The sequence below is a fragment of the Marmota flaviventris genome, chromosome 20, assembly GCF_047511675.1.
Source record: "Marmota flaviventris isolate mMarFla1 chromosome 20, mMarFla1.hap1, whole genome shotgun sequence".
NCBI lineage: Eukaryota > Metazoa > Chordata > Mammalia > Rodentia > Sciuridae > Marmota > Marmota flaviventris.
The window spans coordinates 5,307,873-5,330,174 of NC_092517.1; the positions used below are offsets into that span (position 1 = coordinate 5,307,873).

The following is a 22,302-nucleotide window of genomic DNA, read 5'->3' on the forward strand; positions in this document are numbered from 1 at the left end:
CTCACCCTTAATGATCAATATATCTACCAATGTCATTATGCTAAAGGTTTATATTATACAACTAGGTGAGGCTCAGAATTATTGTCTATATTTAACAGATGAAAAAAACTAAGGATTGTACATGTCCAAGTCAGAAATTCCAGTTTAGACTCCGGAACTTACAACATCCCTGTACATTGTGGGAGTGAATCTCTCCTTTATGCCTTTAGCTAAATCTCTTAATCTTTTTAAAATCCCCTTTTAAAATTAAGATTAAAACCTCTGCCTACTCTGTATACTACTGTGAGGACAAGTGGCTTTATTGTTGTGTAACCCACAGAGTCCCGGGGAAATAATCGCTCTCTAATTCATGTATGCAATCAAACTACTAAAATGTCCCCACAACATAGTTAGCAATTGTTCAGAAGACTTAACTTCTAGCACAGTCCAAAGGAACTGGTTTATACTGTCCTATTGAAACCAGTTTACAAAATCAAACTCCAAATCACTAATTAGCTTCCTGTTCTAGCAATCTCTTCTGTGTGGCACAGCACTGGGCTGGACTGGGTCTACCCACTTGGGTCCCAGTTTTGCCTGGTCCCCCTGTGCTTGCTTTTTAAGGATGCTGTCTGCTGTCAAGGAATGGTGGCATTGCACATGCTGTGGGGTACTGACTCAGGAAAATCTCTCTGGGCCCATATTCTACAAGCAGTTCAACTGAGTTGCCTGCAAAAGGACTTTGCAATTTTAGAAAAGGGATCTGAGTATGTTGTCCTAAGGTTTTATTGCATGTTTTTTTTTTCTTCTCATTTTCAAAAGTAATCACTGGGAGTTGCTTCAGCACTTGAGATCACCTATAAGATCCTGGAATCCTGTACAAACAGTGAGGCTAAAAAGGCTCAGTGGTTTCACCCTAGAGTCAAAAAGGCCCAGACTGTCAATCAGAGAAGACTAAAGAATCACTTTAGCAAATCACACAATCCCTCTAAGTTCTGGTTTTCTCCTTAGCTGCAGAAATGTTTCAAGGAGATAATTTGTGTGCTCAGCTTCCTGTTGCTGGTGTAATGATTTACCGAAAACTCTGGGGCCTACACTCAGGCAAATGTATTCTCAAATGTTCTGGAGGTCAGAAGTCCAGTCTAGTTCTCAGTGAGCCAATATCAAGGTGTTAGCAGAGCGTAGCTCCTTCCCAAGGCTCTAGAACCTTCTGTGCTCCGTGGGACTGTTGGTAGAATTCAGTCCCCGGAGGTCATGAAGCCAAGGCCCTGTTCCTGTGCCAGTGGTGCCTACTACAACCTACAATCCAGCCACACGCATGACGATCCTTCTTGTACCTCCCATCTGTCTGGGATCATCACATCTTTGAACATTACATCTCCTTGGCCATCCTTCTGTCCTCCTCTTCCTCCTTTAAGGACTCAGGTGAGTTTGGACCCATACAACTAACTCAAGTTAATCTTTCTATCTGAAAGCTTACCTTTTACCACTTGCTGTAACATAGCCACGTGGTTTCAACCTATGGACACGGGCCCTTCGGGGTTGTTATTGTGCTATCGCAAGCTGGGAGCACAGTATCTGGCAGATAGTAAGTACTTAATAAATAGTAATAATGGATAGGACATATGCTTATTCTCTGCCAGGGATTGATCTCAGTGCTTTATGAATATTTATGCAGTTTGTCCATATAATCTTCTCAACATGAGACATAAACTGTCATCATTTCCACTAACAAATGAGGCCCAGAAAGATGGGGTCACTTCACTGAGCTAGTAAAAGGCAGAAGGAAAATGCGAGGCCAGCCCTGGGGCTCTTGAATTGTGCTTTTAACTCAGCTCATTCTACCTCTTCATTTCAATGCTATTATACAAACCAGTAAGCCTTGGCTGAAAGGAAACACCTGTGTTGTGTATGATTCAGCACAGGGGCCAGCAGCGTGCGTGCGTGCGTGCATGCGTGCGTGTGTGTGTGTGTGTGTATAGATCTCTGCACGGGCTATTGTGTTTTCATCTGCTCTTTGTTCTGCATGATGCTGCCTTGCTTCTGGGGCTGGCACTCCTTTACCGTTCTGGTTGGTTCTCCCCAGAGGACTGGGGAAGAAACCCCTTGCTACAAGACAGCCTTCTATATGGGTAGAAATTAGATGAGGGGTTGTCTGTTTTTAGACTCCACCAACATGCGACTGTCACCATGAGAGTATCAGAGAACAAAACTACCACTGTGCTGATTCTTGAACACCTCCTGGCCCACTGAGATGCTACGGTACTGAGGCTCATGTGGAAGACCTGCTGTGACCTTACGGAATATGAAAAGGAAGTCGGCGGCCACTTGTGTGGACAAGAGAATACCTTTCTTGCTCTTGCACCACTGTGTCCCCCTTCTTCCAGAAAGACAGCGCCCTGGGGGAGGCCCTGGGTTTACAGTCCAGGCTCACCAGACTGCCCACCTGGGCCTGAACCAACTTCTTCATGGGATTCTTTGAAAAATCCGGAGCAGAGGCTGAAAAGAATGAAAGAAGAGAGAGAATGAGAGATCATCGATTTAATGAGCACTGGATCATGTTTTTAACTTCCTGTAAATCTGAAAGGTTGACAGTACAGCCGTGTTTAGATTTAACGTGACAGGCATGATGTTGGCACCAGATTTATTTGATTTATGGTGCACCACTCACGGGGTTTCACTGTTAAAAAAGAAATGTGTGCTATGGTGTTTGGGGCAGGCCCTAAATCTTGAAACAATTACTTTATGTAGGAATTTTTAATGTTGACTGTAAAGGCTTTAAAATAGCTCACTGAACTAAAGGAGATCACTTAGTACAGAAAACTTTTAAAAGCTCATCCCATGAAGACTGGGTTAGGACTTATCTCTGCTGACTTCCAGAGCATAGCACTTGGATAACCATTTGTGCAGAGGCAGTCTTGTGCACTGTACAAGTGCTGGCAGCCTCTCTGTCCTCCGTCCACCAAATGCTAATATCACACAAGGGCCCCATCCCTCCCCCTACTTTCAACCACCAATACTATCTCCAGGCATTTCCAAATATACTTTGGAGCAAGACTGTGTTCTGTTGAAAGTCAATGAGCTACCCCATCAGGGCCTTATTGCCCTCTGGCCATAAGGATTGGTCAGTGATAAGCAGATAGATGCATAATGACTCAAATCAGGCTACCTGAGGCCACTGACCGCAGGGCTATGGCTTGAGCTTAAGCTATTAAGAAAGCCATCATTTTTTTTCCCCATGGATTGACTATGATAATAAACTCAATTTCTTGGGAAACTTCACATGGAACCTAATACCCGTGATGATATTTGCACCCTAGATCAAGTTAGGCTGAAATCTGCAGTCTCCATTTAAATTGCATAGACTGATGAACTCCTTCCTTCCTCCCCCTTTCACTCCCTCCCTCTACCTCCCTTCCTTCTTTCCTTGCCTATTTTATGCTATGCCATAACAGGATAAAATGTTGAATTTTCCATCATTTGCAATGTAAGTGTCTTTTGGGAAAACTGTCCTAAACATGATAAAACATATCATTTCTCCTCTTATATCTTGTGCAACAAGAAGAAAAGAATTCATAATTCAGTTAGTGAAACCTTGGCTAATTAAGGCTTCAGTATGTCCAGTATTGGACAAGAATAAAGACAAAAGCAACCCCTTTGCAATCAAATGGTATTGATTCCAATTTAGGTATTTGCTTTGATGGCCCATCAGCAGGAAAGGCCCAGATCACTTTTGCGTTAAGAAGCATTTCTTCACCATAAACCTGGAGCTGGACAGAGATGGGTCAGGCCAACACTTTCTTCCTTCTGTGGATTTACTTCAACTTTTGGTTTCTAATTTTGTCCCTCATTACTACTTTTCCTTAGAAATCATTCAAATGCATGCTTTGGTTAGAAACCCTGAATAATCATGTTTGACACTCTAAGTGTTACTAGATGCAGGAATCCAATATGTAAAGCACATATTTCAGTTTCTGACAAGAAGGGAGGATTCAAGAACAATGAAGAGCAGAGAAAATTGGTCTTACCGACAACCTTGAGTTCAGCACTGGAATAGACGAGGCCATGTTTGTTTTCTGCGATACACTGGAACATGCCAGAATCAGTCACATTTAAGTTTGATATTGTAAGGGCACCGTTTTCTATCTGTATTCTCTCCTAGACAATAACAAAAATGTCTTGCGCATGAGCAAAATTTTAGAAGAAAAAAATGAGCACTACTCACTACCATTTCAATCAGACACAACACGTCTACCTTTTCCTCAGTGTATTAAGCAGGCTCACCTGAAATTGAACCTTTTCCTTCTTTGAAAGTTGAGAGACACACTGGAAATATGAATAAGCATCATACAGCCCCAAAGTACATTAGTAAAATAAATAATAAAGCCGGAAGTAAAATATGGAAGTCCTTTTATTTTTAACCCATGTTAAAGTTTCAGACATTAAAGGATGTTCCATTGTATCAACTGAAAAGATTTTCACCACAGTTTTTTTAAAAACCGTGTGAGTTGGAAAATTATAAATTTATTGTATAAAAAGTGTTCTTGAAAACACACATATTTACCAGGGTTTTTTTTAAAGAAGTATGGATAATTATGTCTAGAAATGCAAAGGAACATAATTGGCTTAGTTAAAAAAAAGAGCCAAGATTACATAGCTAGAGAGCAAAGGTGAATCAGAAAATCAGTGCTCGGGTAACAGGGCAACCGAGTAATAGATACAATTATTCTCCAGAGGCCATACAAGTTGAAAAACAGAAAAACTTTCTATATTTGATTAAAGGAAGACCTTCTCTGATTTCAATACCAAAAGCATAGTGTATTATTTTATAGACTAAGTTCACGAAACCACAAATCACCCTTAGCCAATGAAAATATGCAAAGTTGCAAATATCTTCTCATTGGCAGACTGGGTACTTGACTGGGTTATGATTCTCTATTCATTCCACTCCTGAGATACAAAGGAAAAGAGTGAAAACCACCAGTCACTTTTGGTAGTGGGAACTAGAGAAAGCATTCAGGTAACACAGAGCAGGCTGAGGGCAGATTGACAGGCAGGCTGTCTTACCTCAAGAACCAGGGCATCTCCATTCTTCAACCACCGGTAGGAGGGCTTGGGCTTTCCACTTGCCCGACATTCCCAATAAAGACTCTCCTCCACAGCCATTTCCACGTCTTTTATGAGCTGAACCAAATGAGGCTTTGCTGTAAAGCAAACAGCAAATAAAAAATAAAAGCCTTATCCAGGTAAATATAAATGAATATTAGGCTCCAGGTAACAGATTAAAGTGACCAGGAAGACAGAATCATATTTAATACACTAAGTATCTACTGAGTGGACGTATAAAATCTGAAGATGGATGCTGCAATCTCTCATTCCTTAAGCCAAATTCATTAAGCTTCTAATTCAGTTTTCCAAACTCTGCGATCTGTATGATATTCTTCAGGTTTCTATTAATAGAGAATAATGCAGGTACACAAAGTTGATTTTTTTAAGTGTATTTCTGAATCATGAGATCACAAGTAATGACAACTTAATAAGTGATTGACGGTAAAATGCTGGTCTTCATTAGGAACTAAATATTAATTTTCATAGGAAAGAAATTTCTATAACTGAGTAAAACAATTTCCATCAAGTTAGAAATAACTCATAATTAAATACAAACCAGTGAACATCTCAGGAACCTCTGAGTGAATTAAAATGAAACAGCAAAAGATGGATAAATTGGTTTCACTTGAATCATGTGATATTTTTACCGGAAAGAGAAGAAACTGATGCAACTTTAAATTATGTATGCAAATCAGTTGGATCGAGTAGATTAATCATTTCCATTTATGTTTTACAAGGTATTTGGAAATACTTTTTACAGATGAAAGCAATGTGCCACTTGCCATGGAAGCCACTCGATATACACAGTGTATTCCGCCAAGTCTCAGCTTGCAATCTCTATCCCAAACTGGGAGGTGAGATGTCTTACTGGTTTCACGTTGCATTATGCATGCGATGTGTACTGTGGAGTCGTATTTGCATTCCCCATATGGAGGAACAGTTTATCTATTTCTATTTAATTGCGACCATGGGAAGATTTGTCTCTCCATTTCTATCTCATAAAATTGCTTTTTTTGTAAATGAAATTGAAATGAAACTAGGGCTATTTAGCTTTTACTAAAAATGTACCGCCCTAAGTTTTTCCTTGTTTATTTTTTGTTGTTTTGTTTTTGTTTTTTATCTGTTTTATATAAAACTACTTGCCCAATATGAAGTATAGTTCAGTCCAAAATCACTGCTCTCCACTTTATATTACAACACGTTTTCCTTTTTCAGGAATTACCATGCTGAAATGGAATGAGATCTCAAATAAACTCATGGGTAAGATTTTGACGGAGATTTGAGTTTCCAGCAAAAATTTCCAAGCAATGTCCATATTAGTATTCTTCTTCTCCAAATGGGAGGATCATTTGCTGGATCAAGCCAACCGTGGGATTATAACTGTCACATTAATCACAGTTTCCTCCTTTATCCATCACATGAGATCCAAATATTTTATCAGACCACGTTTTACATGAAATATTAGAACAGACAGAGAACTACATGGCATTTATTGAATGCACAATCTTAGTCTTCTAAAATGGAAACTTCCATGAAACTCTCTATGTCTTTAATTTCTGATTTATTTCTTAGGTACATATCATATTATCTATAAAACAGAGTAAAGCAAGAGTCTACCTTCTTTATAAAGCACAGCAGATGCTATTGGTTTTCTATTGTGCATTATTTTCTTCTTTTTCTTATTTCTAAAATAACCTCGTGTTTTCATTCTCTCTCTGCTTCACCTTTCCCATAAACCCCAAGGAAACTCTACCTTTCACTGTGTTCCAGAAGGAGGATCTTACATCGTCTAATTCAGTTTCCCTTACAGTGATTGTTTTATGGGTAAACATGCAGCCAAAGGGATCTGAGGAGCAGGTGGCTAGACACCTCATCCCTCCCGCCACTGATCTGCTCCTCACTGTTGGTGGCCATTTTGGATTATAGCAGATGCCAACTTGTGGAAAAAGGAAAAGGACAAATGAGGAAAGAGAAGTAAAAATAAGAGACTGAGCCACAGTCTGATGACAAATTCCTGTTTCCCGTCATCTGAGACATATAGTGCTTTATGATTGAGGCAGGGATTCTGCTACAGAGGGGTAAAGACACTGCTGAAACACGAAGACAGCTGGACTTTGCTGTGCACTCTCTCCACGGTCACTTCTTTTCCTGGGAGGGAGCAAAAAAAGACACTAGCCTACGTAGGAACAAAGGTGACTTCCTTTGTGGGGGCTTTTGAGCTGTACAGCCATGTAAGTTAAGTGCTCATCTTCTCCTTACCACCTCCACCATTTCCACATTGTCCCACCAACTGAGACCTGGACACCTGAGATGCTTCCCTCCATACCCAACTCCTTGTGTCAAAGAAGAGACACTCACAAGACAGAAGGACTTGCGCTACTAGTTCAGGTCTGAGTTTCATCTCTGACAGATCATAAAAGCTCAAGGCAACATAACAAGTATGGATCTCGTCAGAGCTGTTGCTTTCACAGACTTCAGATTTTTGATGGGGACCTGAGAAGCCCTACCATTTCAGTAACTGTCTGTGTACCCCGCTCGTCCCTGTAACATCCCCGCGTGCTAACCAGGTGGGCACTGCACACTGCTTCAGTTCTCAGTTTCCAAAACAAATAGACCATAATGCAATTTACCTTTCACAAAATTGGTGACTGCGCACTAGTTTTTACAATGTCTCTAATGATTAAATTGCAAATTCGTATTCAATGAGCTTACATTTATACGTATTTTACAGATGCAATTTGTAAAATCATGTATTTATACTTTCTAAATCATATTTTCATCAAAACCAAGGGGCTTGTATTTTTTTTTAAACAAAAGGAAATTGGAAATGAATTTTGAAAAGAAAAAGACAATCTAATTTTCCTCCAAAGAGACTCCAAATAAGGGTAACATTATTATTCTTTCCTTATCCAAATTGAGCAGTACATCAAATAAATGTGATTACAAATTAAAGGCAGCAAATAGAGTACAAATACATTATTGTACAGGACCAAATAATACTGATAAACTCAACAAGATTCTGAGTTTATTTGGATTCTCTGATACAGTAATTGTAATTCTTCCCAGTAGGCAATTTTTTCTGCTTAGAAAAAGACAAGAAAGAAAGATATAAAACCTCCTTTCATAGAGAAGAGAGCAGACAGAAAGGAGATCTCTCTCTAATGTATTAAGGGTCATTCTTAAAAAAGTATAAAATACTTCATTACCATATGAATTATTTTAAAATGCAAAGGGAATAAATATCCAACCTATTGCATATTTTTATTTCTTTTTAATTCTTTCCTGCCATGACAGATGTCCATCCTCACTGAGCAGAATAAGAAAGAATAAAATGCAGAACAAGTTAAAAATGGAGATTCTGCTACAATCTCCCCACAATTTGCAAATCCAATTTGCCCAAGCCAGGGATGCTCACCATAGTAGGTGAGACGCCCTCTGGCCACATTCTTTCCTCGTGAATTCTCAGCGATGCATTCATAGGAGCCTGCATCTTCCTGCTGGAAGGTAGGGATTTCAAGCAAACCATTGAACTTCCTCAATTTGATTTTGCTGGGGAAAGGCATCCCATCACTTCTTCTCCAGTTAATCTGGGGTACAGGGCTAAGAAGAAAATCATCAATTGGTTTGCTATTGTCTGGAAGCCTTTTGGACTTGAAAAAAGAAAGCTTTGGTTAAGATAGATCCAAAGTGGTGGGTTTCAAATGTATAACATTCCAGTTTTCACTTACACACATGAGGCCAAAAGATTTAACCCTTGAAGTTGATATTTTAACAAAAATAAACTGCATTTTTCTTGACTAAATTCATGATTTACAGGAAAAAACAAAAAATGAAGCCTAAAATATATAATACAACAAATGGACATGAGAAAGAACACCATTTTAGTTCATGAAATTAGGCAGGCATGGTAATTTTCCTCCAAATTATCTTGAAAATTTCAAATTACATTATATATGTATACTATATATGCATATTTTTTCCTGCATTATTTCCTTCCTTCTAAATGTAAGTAAATTTTAGAAGTAAAGGGGAGCCTGTCACAATCCACCCCAATCTCCTACAGCAACCCAGTGGCACAGAAGGAACATAACAAAACTTACTTTCCAAGGGCAAAACATTCCAATTTCACAGTTGAACCTTTAGCTGCCGGGAGAGTTTCTGGAAACTGAACTTCAATTTTGGGCTCGTATTCACCCATCACACCTGTGAATCCAGAATATTAAGTTGATAGTGCTGCCTTTGAAATTGCCTTGTTTTCTTAAATAAAACTTTATTTTGCTCCATGGGGAACTGGCTTTTTGCGGTGATTTAAGTTACTCACTGGTGCTAACCTGGCTCAAACATGCAACATTAATAAGCACTTAAGAACTTGGAATTCTCAGATTCATAAGTATTTACAAGTTGTCCCATTACAGGGAACACTGTGCATTTTATACTGTAGAAAATGGGAGGCTTCTGTCACTCTGTATTCAATGTGGACATTTGTAGTCAAACTGAAATAAACAATGAATGCATTGAGACTTCCTGAAACTTCCTAAGGAACAAAAATTATAGTGGAAAATTTACTTCATGGTACCCCAGTAGCATAGACACCAACCTTAAACTTATTAAATGGCTCCCTGGAGTCAAGAAATAGTGACTTAATAAACAGGAGAGGTTAAACTCAATTTTAAGGGCCTGGAAGGTGTTTCCATATTGTGCGTTCTGGCATTGTGCCCTATTAGATGTGACTTAGTTAAAATGGGTCTCTAGCTAAGGGGCAGCAAATCTGCTCCCACTGCTGCTCACAGACTCTTAAAACAGCAGCCATGGAGGTGTTGATGAAGCAGATTTTTAATTTTGTTTTTCAGTGATGCCTTTTAATCTCTAACAAAATACTCAGCGCTTTAGGAAACTCCAGCAGGCAAGTCAGAGCAGGTGACTTCCTGGGCTTGATGGGAACAAAACCTGGGTCCCAGCTCTGGGTCCTCAGGCCTGCTTCAATGCTCCCCTGCTGCCATCTTGAAATTCTTCATGATCTTTAAATGAGGAACCCCTGTTCCATTTGGCAGTGGTCTATGAAAGCTATGGAGGAGGTCCTGAGTAAGGATTATGTAAAGGACCTAGGGTTTATGTAATTATTTCTGTCACCTACTCATCAATAATCTTTGCCCCTTCTGAGTGATAATTTTTCCAGATATAGTTCTCACTTTTCCTAGCTTGCTTCTGCCTGTAGTCAGGACCCTATTTGCAGTCAGAGGACACTGAAACATTTCCTACCATCAGAGCGCAGCATCAGAGGAGTCGGGGAGCCCAGCACTCTGGCATGTGTCACCATATTTGTCACTACGCAGGTGTAATTCCCCACATCAGATGGCTCCACCTTGGCAATGTAGAGGTGCCCTGTCTCTTGAGAGACAAATCTCCGACTATCTTCTTCAACAAATGATGGATATTCATTGAAGATCCAAGCATAGGATAGTTCTAACAAAAGTTGGGGAGAGAGAAATAAATTCCATGATTAAAGTCAGTTTCTCACAGGAGACCTGAAATATACACAATTACCTTCCTTCAAAGGCATGCTGGGTGGTTTTGCTGTGGTTCCAGAAGAGAAAGAGATGAAATGATTCTGCATTCCTTCTCTGCTATGATGGAAACAATTGATCAGCATCCTCTGGGAGCCATGATATTGCTCTCAGCACCACCTCTACTCCACAGGCCTCCTAACCAGCCTCTGGCCTAGGTCTTCCTCCCTTTTAGCCTGTACTTCTGTACTGTGCATTCTATGCTATTTCAAAATTACCAACAGAATCAAGGCAATTCTGACATCAATCTTTGCACAACTTTCTATCTTCTTGGGAATAATGCATAATTGCTTAACCTCAGTAGGAGTCCCTTCAGGGCCAAGTCCTTGCTCAAAGCCTCTCAAATCCTCTCTTTTTGTTTCCTTCACTTTCAACATTGTTATTGTTTGGATGTGCAGTGCCCTCCCAAAGCTCCTAACTTAATGCAGAAATATTCAGAGATAAAATGACTAGATTGTCAAAACTGCAACCTTAACCATCCATCTTACTTTTGATGGACTGACTGGGTGGTCACTAGGCAGGTGGGGCAGGGCTAGAGGAGGTGAGTCGCTGGGGGTATGCTGTGGAAGAGTATATCTTCTTTGCAGTAGCTTCCCCCTGCCTTCTCTCAGCTTCCTGGCTACCATGAAAGAAGAAGTACCTCTCCACCAAGTTCTGCCCATCTCAGGCTCAGAGCAGCCTCTAGAACTGTGAGTCAAAATTAACTTTCCCTCCTTTAAGTTGTTCTTGTCAGATATTTTGATCACAGTGACAGACACCTGATTAACAAACACCAAACCACATTCTGCTGACTTCCACAGGGTCTGCAAAAATTTCTCTCCAACATCAGGAATCAACTCCTCAAGGAAGATTTCCTTAAAGGTCCTTATCTCAGTTGGGCTCCTACATATGGCAACCCAAGGTATCTTTCAGGGAATGCATTTATCACCGGAGAAGTCATGATCTATTTACTTATCTGTCTTCCTATCATGTGATAAACAAGTAATGCTAATTTTACTCCAACTGTTCCTCTTTCTCCTCAAATTAGGAGTGGAAGTCAGTCATCAGGCTTCATTTCCAAGTTCTTGAAGCATCCAAAGGCATTTAATAAGTCCTTGATCAACACTTGTTAATTAAGGATGAATTCATGCTACTGACTATGCAAGTAAAGTCTGCTATGAGTGTTTCCATGAACTTCAGGGCCTATGAAAAGCAACTTTATGCAGAAGAGCTCTTGTTCTCTGCAATAACAGGGGCTAAATAATACCATGCTGCTTGGTTCTAGTTGGCTGAGATCGTTCAGATGTCAGTGGGTATTGAAGCACAGTAGCTGTGGATGGCTCCTGGACTCCTACTTCTCTGCTCAATTTTTTTTTTTTACAGTTGTATTGACCTTACCATATTGGTTAAATAATGTAATGTTTTCTTGAAATAACTTTTGGAAAATAGGTACAAATAAAAATAACTAATAAGTGACAAGTTCAAAGGCATTTAATGTATCATTTCAATGGTTACAGATCTTTGAATGTGGTAGGGTTAGGGACAGGAAACCATTACACAGATCAGACTGGGCCAATGTGTGCGATTTGGAGGAGAACTAGAATAAGTCGAAGCGGAGTGACAGGTGACAGTCTTGCATGAATAAAGAACAAACCTGGAAGGACAAGAGAACTCTCAGCAAAAAAGGAATAAAAGCACTGCAGGTACAGCCTAGGGCATGTGAAAGGCCAAAATGGAGAAAGCTTGCCAAGAACTTGGAAATGAAGACTGACGACTGACTTCCACTCCCAAGGCAAACATAAATGCTCAGTGTCTCCCGAGATCAGCCAATGAGCCGCGAAAGGAACGCTCAGAAATCTAGTTTTAAGGTTGAACTGATTTTTCAGTCATGTTAGTAAAGCATGTTTCATGAAGGTCTAATGAGTCAGGCACTAGGTTGTGAAATATGAAGTTGTCTACTGAGTTGTATGAAAATAAAATGTGTTGCGAGTCTCCACCCAGCAGTTACTCTCATGCCTAAACTGATTCCTATTTAACCACCGTTACAACAGTACTGAATGAACTATAAAGACAAATAATGCTGATAGAGTAGGCTGAATTTATTCTGTAACTGTTAAAACTAGCAGCTATTGTTATCTATAGCCCTCTGGGGTCTTTCTGCTGCTCTCAGTATCCAGACCTATGTAACATCCCCAATGCCCACAGCCTCACCATGCTTGAAGGGAGGCAAAGGAATGTGCTCTTCTTTCCAAAGTGTTCTGTATGTGAAATCAATATGGCCGCCCTCTCTCTTTCCTGAGACAGCCAGAAACTTCTACGGCTCCCCAACATGCAACACTTTTACTGGGCATTTGGATTAAGAAGTCAACTTATTAAACTAATTTATATTAAAATGAGAACAGATGATGGAGAGAACTCACAATCTGCATCAGAAAACCTACAGTCTGGTAAATGCATACAAGAGAACATCAGAGAGCAACGAGAATACAGGGACAATAGCTTTGTGCAACAAATAACCCAAATGTAATTTTAACTGAAAATATTCAACATAAAACAATATATGTAAGACTATATTTATAGGCTTTCTTTTAATTCTAAAATTAATATTGGTAATATTTAAATGTTGTTAAAGTGTTCTATTATTATAGAGATTATGATGGATTTGTCTATATGACATAGGAATTGTTGTTAGGAAAAATAAAATGAAGAAATCACATTAAAATCATTTTGAGTTGTTCCCTAAGTGTGCATGAATACATAAATATGGAAAAAATCCAGGAGATGACTCTGGCAGACAGAGGTGTTCCACTCAGGTGTCATTTTAGGAGAACCCACCACATAGAACACAGTTGACCCCAGCCTTTGCCTGCAGTCCTGTATGGGGTGGCCACGCCCCCCAGGGTAGCGCAGAGCTTTCTGACCGGCACAGGATTTCTCCAACTGGCAGCTGTGGCTCGAGCACCCCATCACCACGGCCTTGGTGTTCTCGGAGCTGGTAAGGCTTTCCTCCTCTTTCTTTGTACACAGATATGGGAACCCAGTATCTGTGAACTCAGCCTGTTTCTGTGCTGTCCCCCTCACCCTTCATAGGTACTTCTCCAGTATCTTATTTTTTTTTCTTCAAGTCTGATCCTTTAACTGCATTATGACTTCTGCTTTTAGGGAACCGAGGAGATAAAGGTTGCTGAAATTGAGTCACAGACTCTTCTGTATTTGGAATGTCCCTCCCTTTGGATCTGCAGGAAACGTCCATCTGCAATGACTTCCTTTCCTAGGGATCACTTTCTCTCTTCACTTTCACCAAATTGATCACCTGTGCGCACCCCAGGCTCTCCAAATATGCACAGCCTGACCTGACTGACAGATAGATCCTGCCCTCCAGTCAAGGGAGGGTCATGGGCATCCCAGTCCACAGTAGCATCCACTGACCCTGTCCGGATGCCCCACCACAGGAAGAACAAAACAATTCTCCATTTATGGGGCCCTCACCTCTGTGGTGAGGCCCCAAACCTCCCACATAACTTGAAAGAGCTGCTGAATAATAAAATGGTCTTCCTCTATAACAGCCTCAGAAAACCAAGGCAGTAAAGATCCTCAGCTGGGATGAAGAAAAACTAACGTGATTTTCAGGAAAGATCAGGAGAAGAAACAGCAGAAACAGGAAGAGGAGAGGAGCACTGGGGCTAGAAGCGGTCATGCTGAAATTCGAATCTGAGACGGAGGCAGGAAAGCAGAAGTAAATGCCCTTGGAGTGCTGGGAACAATGAGGTAAACGTTTGAGAGAGAGTTTGGGCCTAATGCTGGTGTGGCAAACACAGTATCTGCCCCAGAAGTCCACATTCTATTCCTGAAACCTGGGAACCTGTAACCTGGCACGGCAAGAGGGACATTGCAAATGGAATTAAAATAAGGAGGTTGAGATGGGAAGATTGTCTTGGACTTCATTGGAAGGTCAAATGTGATACTAAGGGTCCTTAAAGAGAAAGGCAGGGTATTTAAGGCCAAAGAAAAAAGGATATACAGAAAGAAGTAGGCAAGGGAGTCAGAGAGGCATCTCACGTGTTGTGACCTGGGATTGAAGACAACGGGAAAAGCCATGAGTGAAAAACTGAAAGTGGCCTATGGAGGCCAGAAAAGACCAGGGTCTAAATCTCCAAAAGGAGAGTGGCTCTGCCACCTCCGGACACCTCAATGTTAGTGCCATTCACCCCTGTTGGACCTCTGTTCTCCAAAACTGTAACACAATAAATGTGAGTTTTTATAAGTGACTAAGTTTACAGTAATTGGTTACAGTAATGACAGGAAACTAACATAAATGACACCAGCTAATAACAATTGAGAATTTATAATGTGCGACATACCACGCTAAATGCTCTAGATAAAAGTTACAAAGGAAAACAAATGAGCAGAGACAAAAAACTGGAGGAAGCCTGTATTGGGAAAGCCCAACACAGAAGCAGGCAAGATCAATGTAATGCAGGGAGGGAGTATCGGAGTATTTAAAAAGAGGCAGATAGATCTCAAACTACAGCAGCTCAAACCAAATGAATTAGTGATTATTTTTTTACAGAACTTCAGACCCTTAAAGACTCATGGAAGAGAATCAAATCTGCATTTAATATGGTTTTGTGTCATGAGAGGTCTGCAGAAATTTGTAGCACCTACTTTTGTTTATAGACTTTCTCTTTGAGATGGAATGAAACATAACTTTTATGTCTTAGATCTGCACTAACTTTTCATTTATTGCCTGCATGACAATGTTAAAATATATAGGGCCTCACTCTAAAAGCAGTTGAGAACTGTGTGATTTATTGCATTCTGAATAAAGTAAAAAGTATCTGTTATAATACTATCAGAGTTTACTTATCATAAAAATCTGCATTTGCAATAAATGTTAATTGTATACTGCAATGGAAAATATATATCACTTCAGCATTCTTTGGAGGTTTTTCAGGATCATTTTATGTACTATGATAAATAAAAAGCTGTAATAAAAATGGTAATTTTATATACTCAAATGAGCTAGACTTTACAGAACCTTTCACAACCTCTTGAGTAAATCGTAAGCACATTATGCCAAAACAACATGGCCAGTGGGCTCTCTATTAACAATGCTATGTGAATATTAGGAATATGAAATATTTTTTATTAGCTAAGAGGATTTACTGATCAAAGTCATAAATTAGGAAAATGAAGTACTGACAATCTACTTTGTAAAAGTAATATGTGATGAATGATTTCAGTTCTCTGGCCACACTCCTACCCAGGTCACTCAAATATAAAACCAGTCAGTTTAACATGAAATATGTCACTCTAGTGTTTACCTGCAGAAATATTAATACACATGCTGCTGGCACTTAAGGGTTTATTTCTAGTTCCATTACAAAATTCCATTATGAGGGAGATTTAATCCTTTGCCCAGGCATTTTCTAGAAGAAATTCTGTCAAACAAAATTGCAGTTTGGCAAAATTGTAAAAGTCACTTGGGCCATCTTCTGTGGTGCCAACTGGGAAGTCTGACCTACTTTAAAACAAGACATGTTTAAAAGTGTGTACAAGTCTGCCTGATGTCAAGATTCTTGTCACTCACATAGCTGGGAAGAGAATTCTGCTCCAGTGCTTACAGATGACACTTCCTGGGCAGAAGGTCTATTGCAGTACATATTCAACAAGCTAAAACACCATGATGGAAAATGGGAGATGACTGAAGGTTTGAAGGACAAATGGCCAGTGGTCAGGAAGACGTCTATACTGAAGGGTGAAATGTAGCTGGCCTGCTAACATGCCAGGGGGTCCTTTCAAAACCTGTTTCATAAATGGTTACTTTGGAGGCAAGATGACCATAGAGAATGGGTTGCTAGTTCAGACTATAAACATCTACCAAATCCATTCTGATCTGGACTGCCTCTAAGTCAGACTTGTGTGGGTGCTAAGATAAAGAGAACCATGAAAGGAACCGGATTTCCTTTCTTCCTTCTTCCTCACGGCTGGTGTGCACTGGTATGGCTAGGGGTCAAGACTAGACTCTTGCCTCCTTTGTAAACAAAGCATTTTGAAGCAAACTCACATGTGTTCAGTCACTCTGGTCTGCCTGTGGCTCCTTGCATGCTGTGACTGCAGAATTGAGCAGCTGCGGCGCGGACGACATGGTGGGTAAAGCTTTCAATATTTATCTGACCTTTCAAGAACTTTTCTGACCCCACTCCAGGTCAGTGTTATCTAAAGACCAAGTTAAGAGCCTAGCAATGTCCTTGCTATCCTCCGTTACCATACCAGCTCTTTTTGTTGGCGATCATGTTGTCCTGACTCCCTCAGGGAGCTCCTGCGGGTCCCCTGACATGGGAGTACTCCACAACTCCAGTCTCTGCCTTTTGTTTTAGTGACAGCCTTACTGAGCACATGTGGGCCATTCCACAGGGTCACAGACCCGTCCAGTAGAGGATGCAGTATTCTGACACACTCTGTTACCACCATTTTTAGTCCCACCCTTGTCTTTTAGGATTGTAGTGTTTTCTGTGGGTGCCAGCCTCATCCATCCTCCTCTGACTCTTCAAGGCACCGCCATCCCTTGTCTTTCTTTCAAATGCTTCCTGCAGGAGGCTTTGCTCTTAACAAGTGACTCCATCACTTTCTTGGTCCCATAAGGATCTAGCAGCATCTTTGGGATGATCAAGTGAAGCTCTTTCCTCCATATTTGTTAGTGTGGAATCACAGAGAGCACATCTATAACCATTTTATGTATTTGTGTGCATACATGAATTCTTTTTCTCATAAAGGATTTATTTATTTTAAATTAACTTTCCTTTTCTAATCACCAGGTCAAGTTATATGGGTAGGATTGAGCCTACCCTTCCCTCTTTATCCAAGGAGATCTCAAGATGAGGTGTTGGAAGTTTGGGCCATACTCAGTGACTCTCAAAGCATGATGTTCAACAACGGCTTGAAATAAATGAGGAAGACAAGCAAAACCACTGCAAGGCATTTAGTTCCTTCCACAAGCTGCCAAAGAAATACAGCAATTGCTAAAGAAGAGACTTTAATTGTTCATAGAGAAAAATGAGAGCTGACCAGATCGACACAGAGTTACTGTGATGCTTTATGAAGACCTGGCAATTCCCTCAGGTCACAGACCCAGCAATTACTGTAATCCCCAGCCTATACATAGATGGACTTTGTGTAGAGGGAGGGGACTTCAGAGAGAACCCCAAATGATAATAGTGGCATTTAACATAGAACACACTTTGTATTTTTTTCTATGCTTCCTCACCTTTGTTATAAAAATGCACCTTTTCCAAAGAATTCAGATTCAGTGAAAAATGGGTTAAAGCAATCTGAGAGGAGCTCCAAACCAACACAATGCAGGAGACTAGACATTTTGTTGCCAATAGCTGCCTGAACACTCAAATGAAGCATTCTGCGGTGGCACATGGTGCACCTGGCATGCACCATCTGACATGCATGTTGGTATGCACATCTCACATAGTCACTAGAGCGCTGTATGGCTGGCACCTATACTTTCTTCTGTACTTATAGTGAACAATGGATGACTTTTTATAACTTCAGTGACAGTACATAACATTTTCATTTTAAGTAGAGTCCAGGAGAAAGTAAAGAATCTTACAGCTCATGGGAGTGCTAATTGGAGCCAATTATAATTTGATTGACCCGCCTTGCTATTAAAATGATATGCAAAATTTACACTGCCCTTGCAAAATGGAAATTTTCTTCAGAACAAGCTAACGAGAGGAAGCCCACCCTTTAATGAATCCAGAGGTGGTACTTTTGGGCTATAATTCCCACATCAACCCTCACAAGCTAATTCTGGAGAGGGGCTGTAGAGGGCTGCAAATGATACAAAAGAACCCTGTAGATGGGGAAAATGTGCAATAAAATAACTGAAGTAATTAAGGACTAGGGAATAAAGGAACAGCATCACAATAAGTGTCCATTCCTCATTAGGTCTCATTTTCTTTTATGAAAATTTAAACTCTTTTTAAGAAATGTCATGGGGCTGAACTGTTCTCTTGCTGTGTGGCTGATTTTTTAGAGGCAGAATAAAACGTCCATTTTCAGCGGTAAATAGAAATGAGGTCATTAGCAGAAGATGAAGTCACCCTGCCACATTGTCTTCTTACCAGGGATAATAAATGACCCCTTAGGACGTTGGAGAAATTTATGCTTTATTCCTGTCTTGCTTACACCCATGTATACACCCACATGGAGCACTGGCCCTCGGTATCAGTTGCACATCAAACCTTTCATCAAAGCAAATTTAGCACCATTTTAAAAGGAAGCTCCATCTTTCTGATCTAAATTTTCCAAATGACTAGATAAATAAAAGGTGATGGTTTCATTGACAATTACACTATGGAAACAGTGCAAAAGCACCTGACTTTTAAGAAATAGTGGCTATTTAATATTTGATTAGAAAAGGGCAAGCAATTAAGCCTGAATATCTGAAATAAACATGGGAATGAGGAAAAGTGATACCCAAATAAATCAATAATCAAAAGTAATTCCTGTGTGTCCTCCTACTTAGGAGGGCTCTGTCAATGCTAATTTCTTTGGACTCAAAGGATAGGCTGGAGATTTCACACAGCATCAAGTTCAAGTCAGATACAGAAGGCACTTAACAGGCTCTGAGGAAAGTGGTAGAAAACAGAGTTGGAAAATCAGCATTTGTGCTACCTCAAGGTCTCTGCTTCTTATGCAAAGTAATAAATATGTACTCTTACACACGCATTGGTTCGCTGCCCCCACAGTTTCTAGGCCTCCACTGTCTCCGCTATGCAGAGATATAAGGAAAGATCTATATCTATCTCACCATTGCACTGTAGAAATTCCTTGCAAAGTCTGGGAAACAAATGACAGCAGCACTTTCTGCAGTTTTAATAATTCAGCCCTAAGAAAAGGCTGTTGGTGTTAAACAGGATATGTGTGCATGTGCGTGACCACTCAATTTCAAATTTCTCAGAAATGTCTTATTTGTGTTGTGTTTGAACCTTATGGGAACTTTTCAGCTCTTTAATTTTAATTGACAATAACTATATATTTTTAAATGAGATATGACATGATTTTCCATAGAGGTATATAATGTGAAATGGTTAAATCAAGCTGATTACCGTATCTATTAGATCACTATCATACTTATCATAATTTATAAGTATCATAGTTATCATTAGTAAAAGTACCATATACTAAATATTTCATGGTGAGAACATTTAAAATCTACTCTTTGGGCAACTCTGAATTGTAAGATACCTTATTTTTAACAATGCAATAGATCTCAAAATCATAATCCTCTAATGGAATGAAACTTCTCTCCCTTTGACCAATCTGCCCATTCCCCTGTTTCACACGTGGTAACCCACCATTCTACTCTCTGCTCCTATAATTTCTATTTTTTAGATTCTACATATTACTGAGATCATGCAGACTTTGTCTGTCTGTGCATGGCTTATTTCACTTAGCATAAGGTCCTCCAGTTCCGAACATTCAGTTGCAAATGACAGAATTCACTTCTTCTTAAAGACGGAATGTTATTCCTTTGTGTATACATACCACATTTTCTGGTCCCTCTACCAGTTGAAGGGTGGATTCCATATCCTGGTCCTTGTGAAAGATGCTGCCATGGACATGGGAAGGTACCTCTGTCTCCAGAAATGGTCTCATTCTCATCTTTGATTGCAACTATTTACCACACTGACCAACCAGCATATTGATCAAATCTTCATACTGCTATTACTTTACATTAGATGCCTTTTTATTAATCTCTCCCTCTTTATTATACACCATAATCAATGTAAAGAATATTTTCTGGACAAGGAAAGATTCATGACTAAAGGAATGAATCTTTGTAGCATACCCACAACTTCTATTTTCTTTTTGGGAAAAAAAGAAAAATGAAAGAAATTAATTCAATTAGTAAATACAAATGTTGCTATAGTTCAGGGACAACTGTAAATAGAACCATCATACTTAATTAAATATTTGGATTGGTTTAAAAGAGTATTCTCCTTTATAACCACTGAGAGCTACTTTATAACAATTGAGAGTAACCCAGTCTCTCTTCCACTATTTGCATTGATCAGGAACAAGGAACAGTTAGATGAAACTTAGCTAGAAAATAATATGTTTCTTTTATTCTATCCACACCTTTTACTTATGAGCCTCTTGAAAATGATGGCTGTTTATATCACATGAGATTCTTTAATGTTTTTCTGATCTAAAATTGATTTCTACTAGTAGTTGTCTACTCTTGAAGTTAAAAGGGCTTTCCTTATCTCTTATTTATCAAAATTCCCCCTTATAGTTTACTAATATGCCATTTTCAGTAACAGACCAATATGCTGTGTTAGCCAATAAAGGCATATAAGTAAGAATGGGTGGCATTTGGAGGTGGGCTGTGACCAGGCAACATTGTAACTACATGGTTCTGTATAAGGCAACATTGTAACCATGGGATTCTCTAATGCTGGGTCCTGCATTGCACAAATCTCAGGCGACTGTTTCTGGCTAATGGATTAGTGACCTTTCTACTCAATTCTCAAGGAGAAAACTATTCTGATTCATGCTCTAATGAAAAAAAAAAAAAAAAAAAGAAGAAAATATAATGCTTCAGTATGATTTGCAAACTTTAGAGCAAGTGTCCATTGAGGTAGGTAAAGTTTAAAAAAGAAAGAAAGAAAGAAAAAGAAAAGAATTCAACTTAAAATAGGCAGCTGAGCTCATTTTGTCCCAGGCAAAAAGGTTTCAAAATTCATGCCATAACTCTCAATTGTTAAAAAGGGAATGGCCTTTTAAAGTGACCCGAATATTTAATATAATCTAAGTATTGTGGTTCCATTTACAGTTGACCCTAAATTGAAGTAGTTTATATTTAGTAATTCAATTAATTCCTGTCATTTGCATTCCCCCCCCAAAAAGAAACAACTTAAAATAGAATGTAAAAACACCTGTGCTTTTCTTTAAAAATTTTTTTGTCGACTCCAAATATATTTACCTGAAACAATACCAAGAAAGAAAAAAAAAAAAAAAAGAACAAAGAAAAGAAAATCAATGTAACCACCTGCTCCTTCTTTCAGACATTTCTCTATAAGGCAATTCTAATAAAGGAAGCAGGCCCATTTGTGAAAAGAAAAACCATCATGCAAGTAATTTTCAACCAACAAGATGCAAAGTTTTTCTATCAAGAAAAAAAAATAAGTAGACCTGCAGTTGAAGAGCAAAGGGCTCCACCTTGATCAAAGGCAAGAATCAGTTACCTAGGAATTCTGAACTGTTTGACATAAATGTTCACTGTTCCTCTTCCCCATGGAGGAATAGTAAACTTCATTCTATCAACTACTAATTCAATAGTGCACCTTCAGTATATTTTCCCTAATGATACTGTTTTTCTCTTTTCCATAAATTCATAAGAAATAAGTTGTTCTGCTGATTTCCCTTGTTTCCTTTCATTGTTTTCTTTAATATGATGTCAGGTGATATAAATATCTCTATTTTTTTTTTTTTTTTTTTTTGCCAATTACAGTCAGGCAGTCTCTGGTCTACAGCATGTGACAGCATTGCCTCTATTTTAGTTGCACTGTCAAACTCAAATCCTCTGCTACAAAGAGTTTTCCCATCTTCTAGAGATCCTGTTGTTTAGGACCCTGAGAATTTTAACTGCCACACT

General features: G+C 39.4%; 1 protein-coding gene across 1 annotated transcript in view; it reads right to left on the minus strand.

Annotated features, from left to right (window-relative positions):
• Cntn3 (contactin 3) overlaps positions 1-22,302 on the minus strand; it is a 225,978-nt gene that overhangs the window by 83,215 nt on the left and 120,461 nt on the right. Inside the window, exons 5-10 of the mRNA XM_071605959.1 lie at positions 10,345-10,548; positions 9,186-9,288; positions 8,501-8,685; positions 5,044-5,180; positions 4,005-4,134; positions 2,325-2,475 (exon numbers count right to left, since the gene is read on the minus strand). Coding sequence (XP_071462060.1) covers positions 2,325-2,475; positions 4,005-4,134; positions 5,044-5,180; positions 8,501-8,685; positions 9,186-9,288; positions 10,345-10,548 — 910 coding nt within the window. The remainder of the gene's footprint in view (positions 1-2,324; positions 2,476-4,004; positions 4,135-5,043; positions 5,181-8,500; positions 8,686-9,185; positions 9,289-10,344; positions 10,549-22,302) is intronic.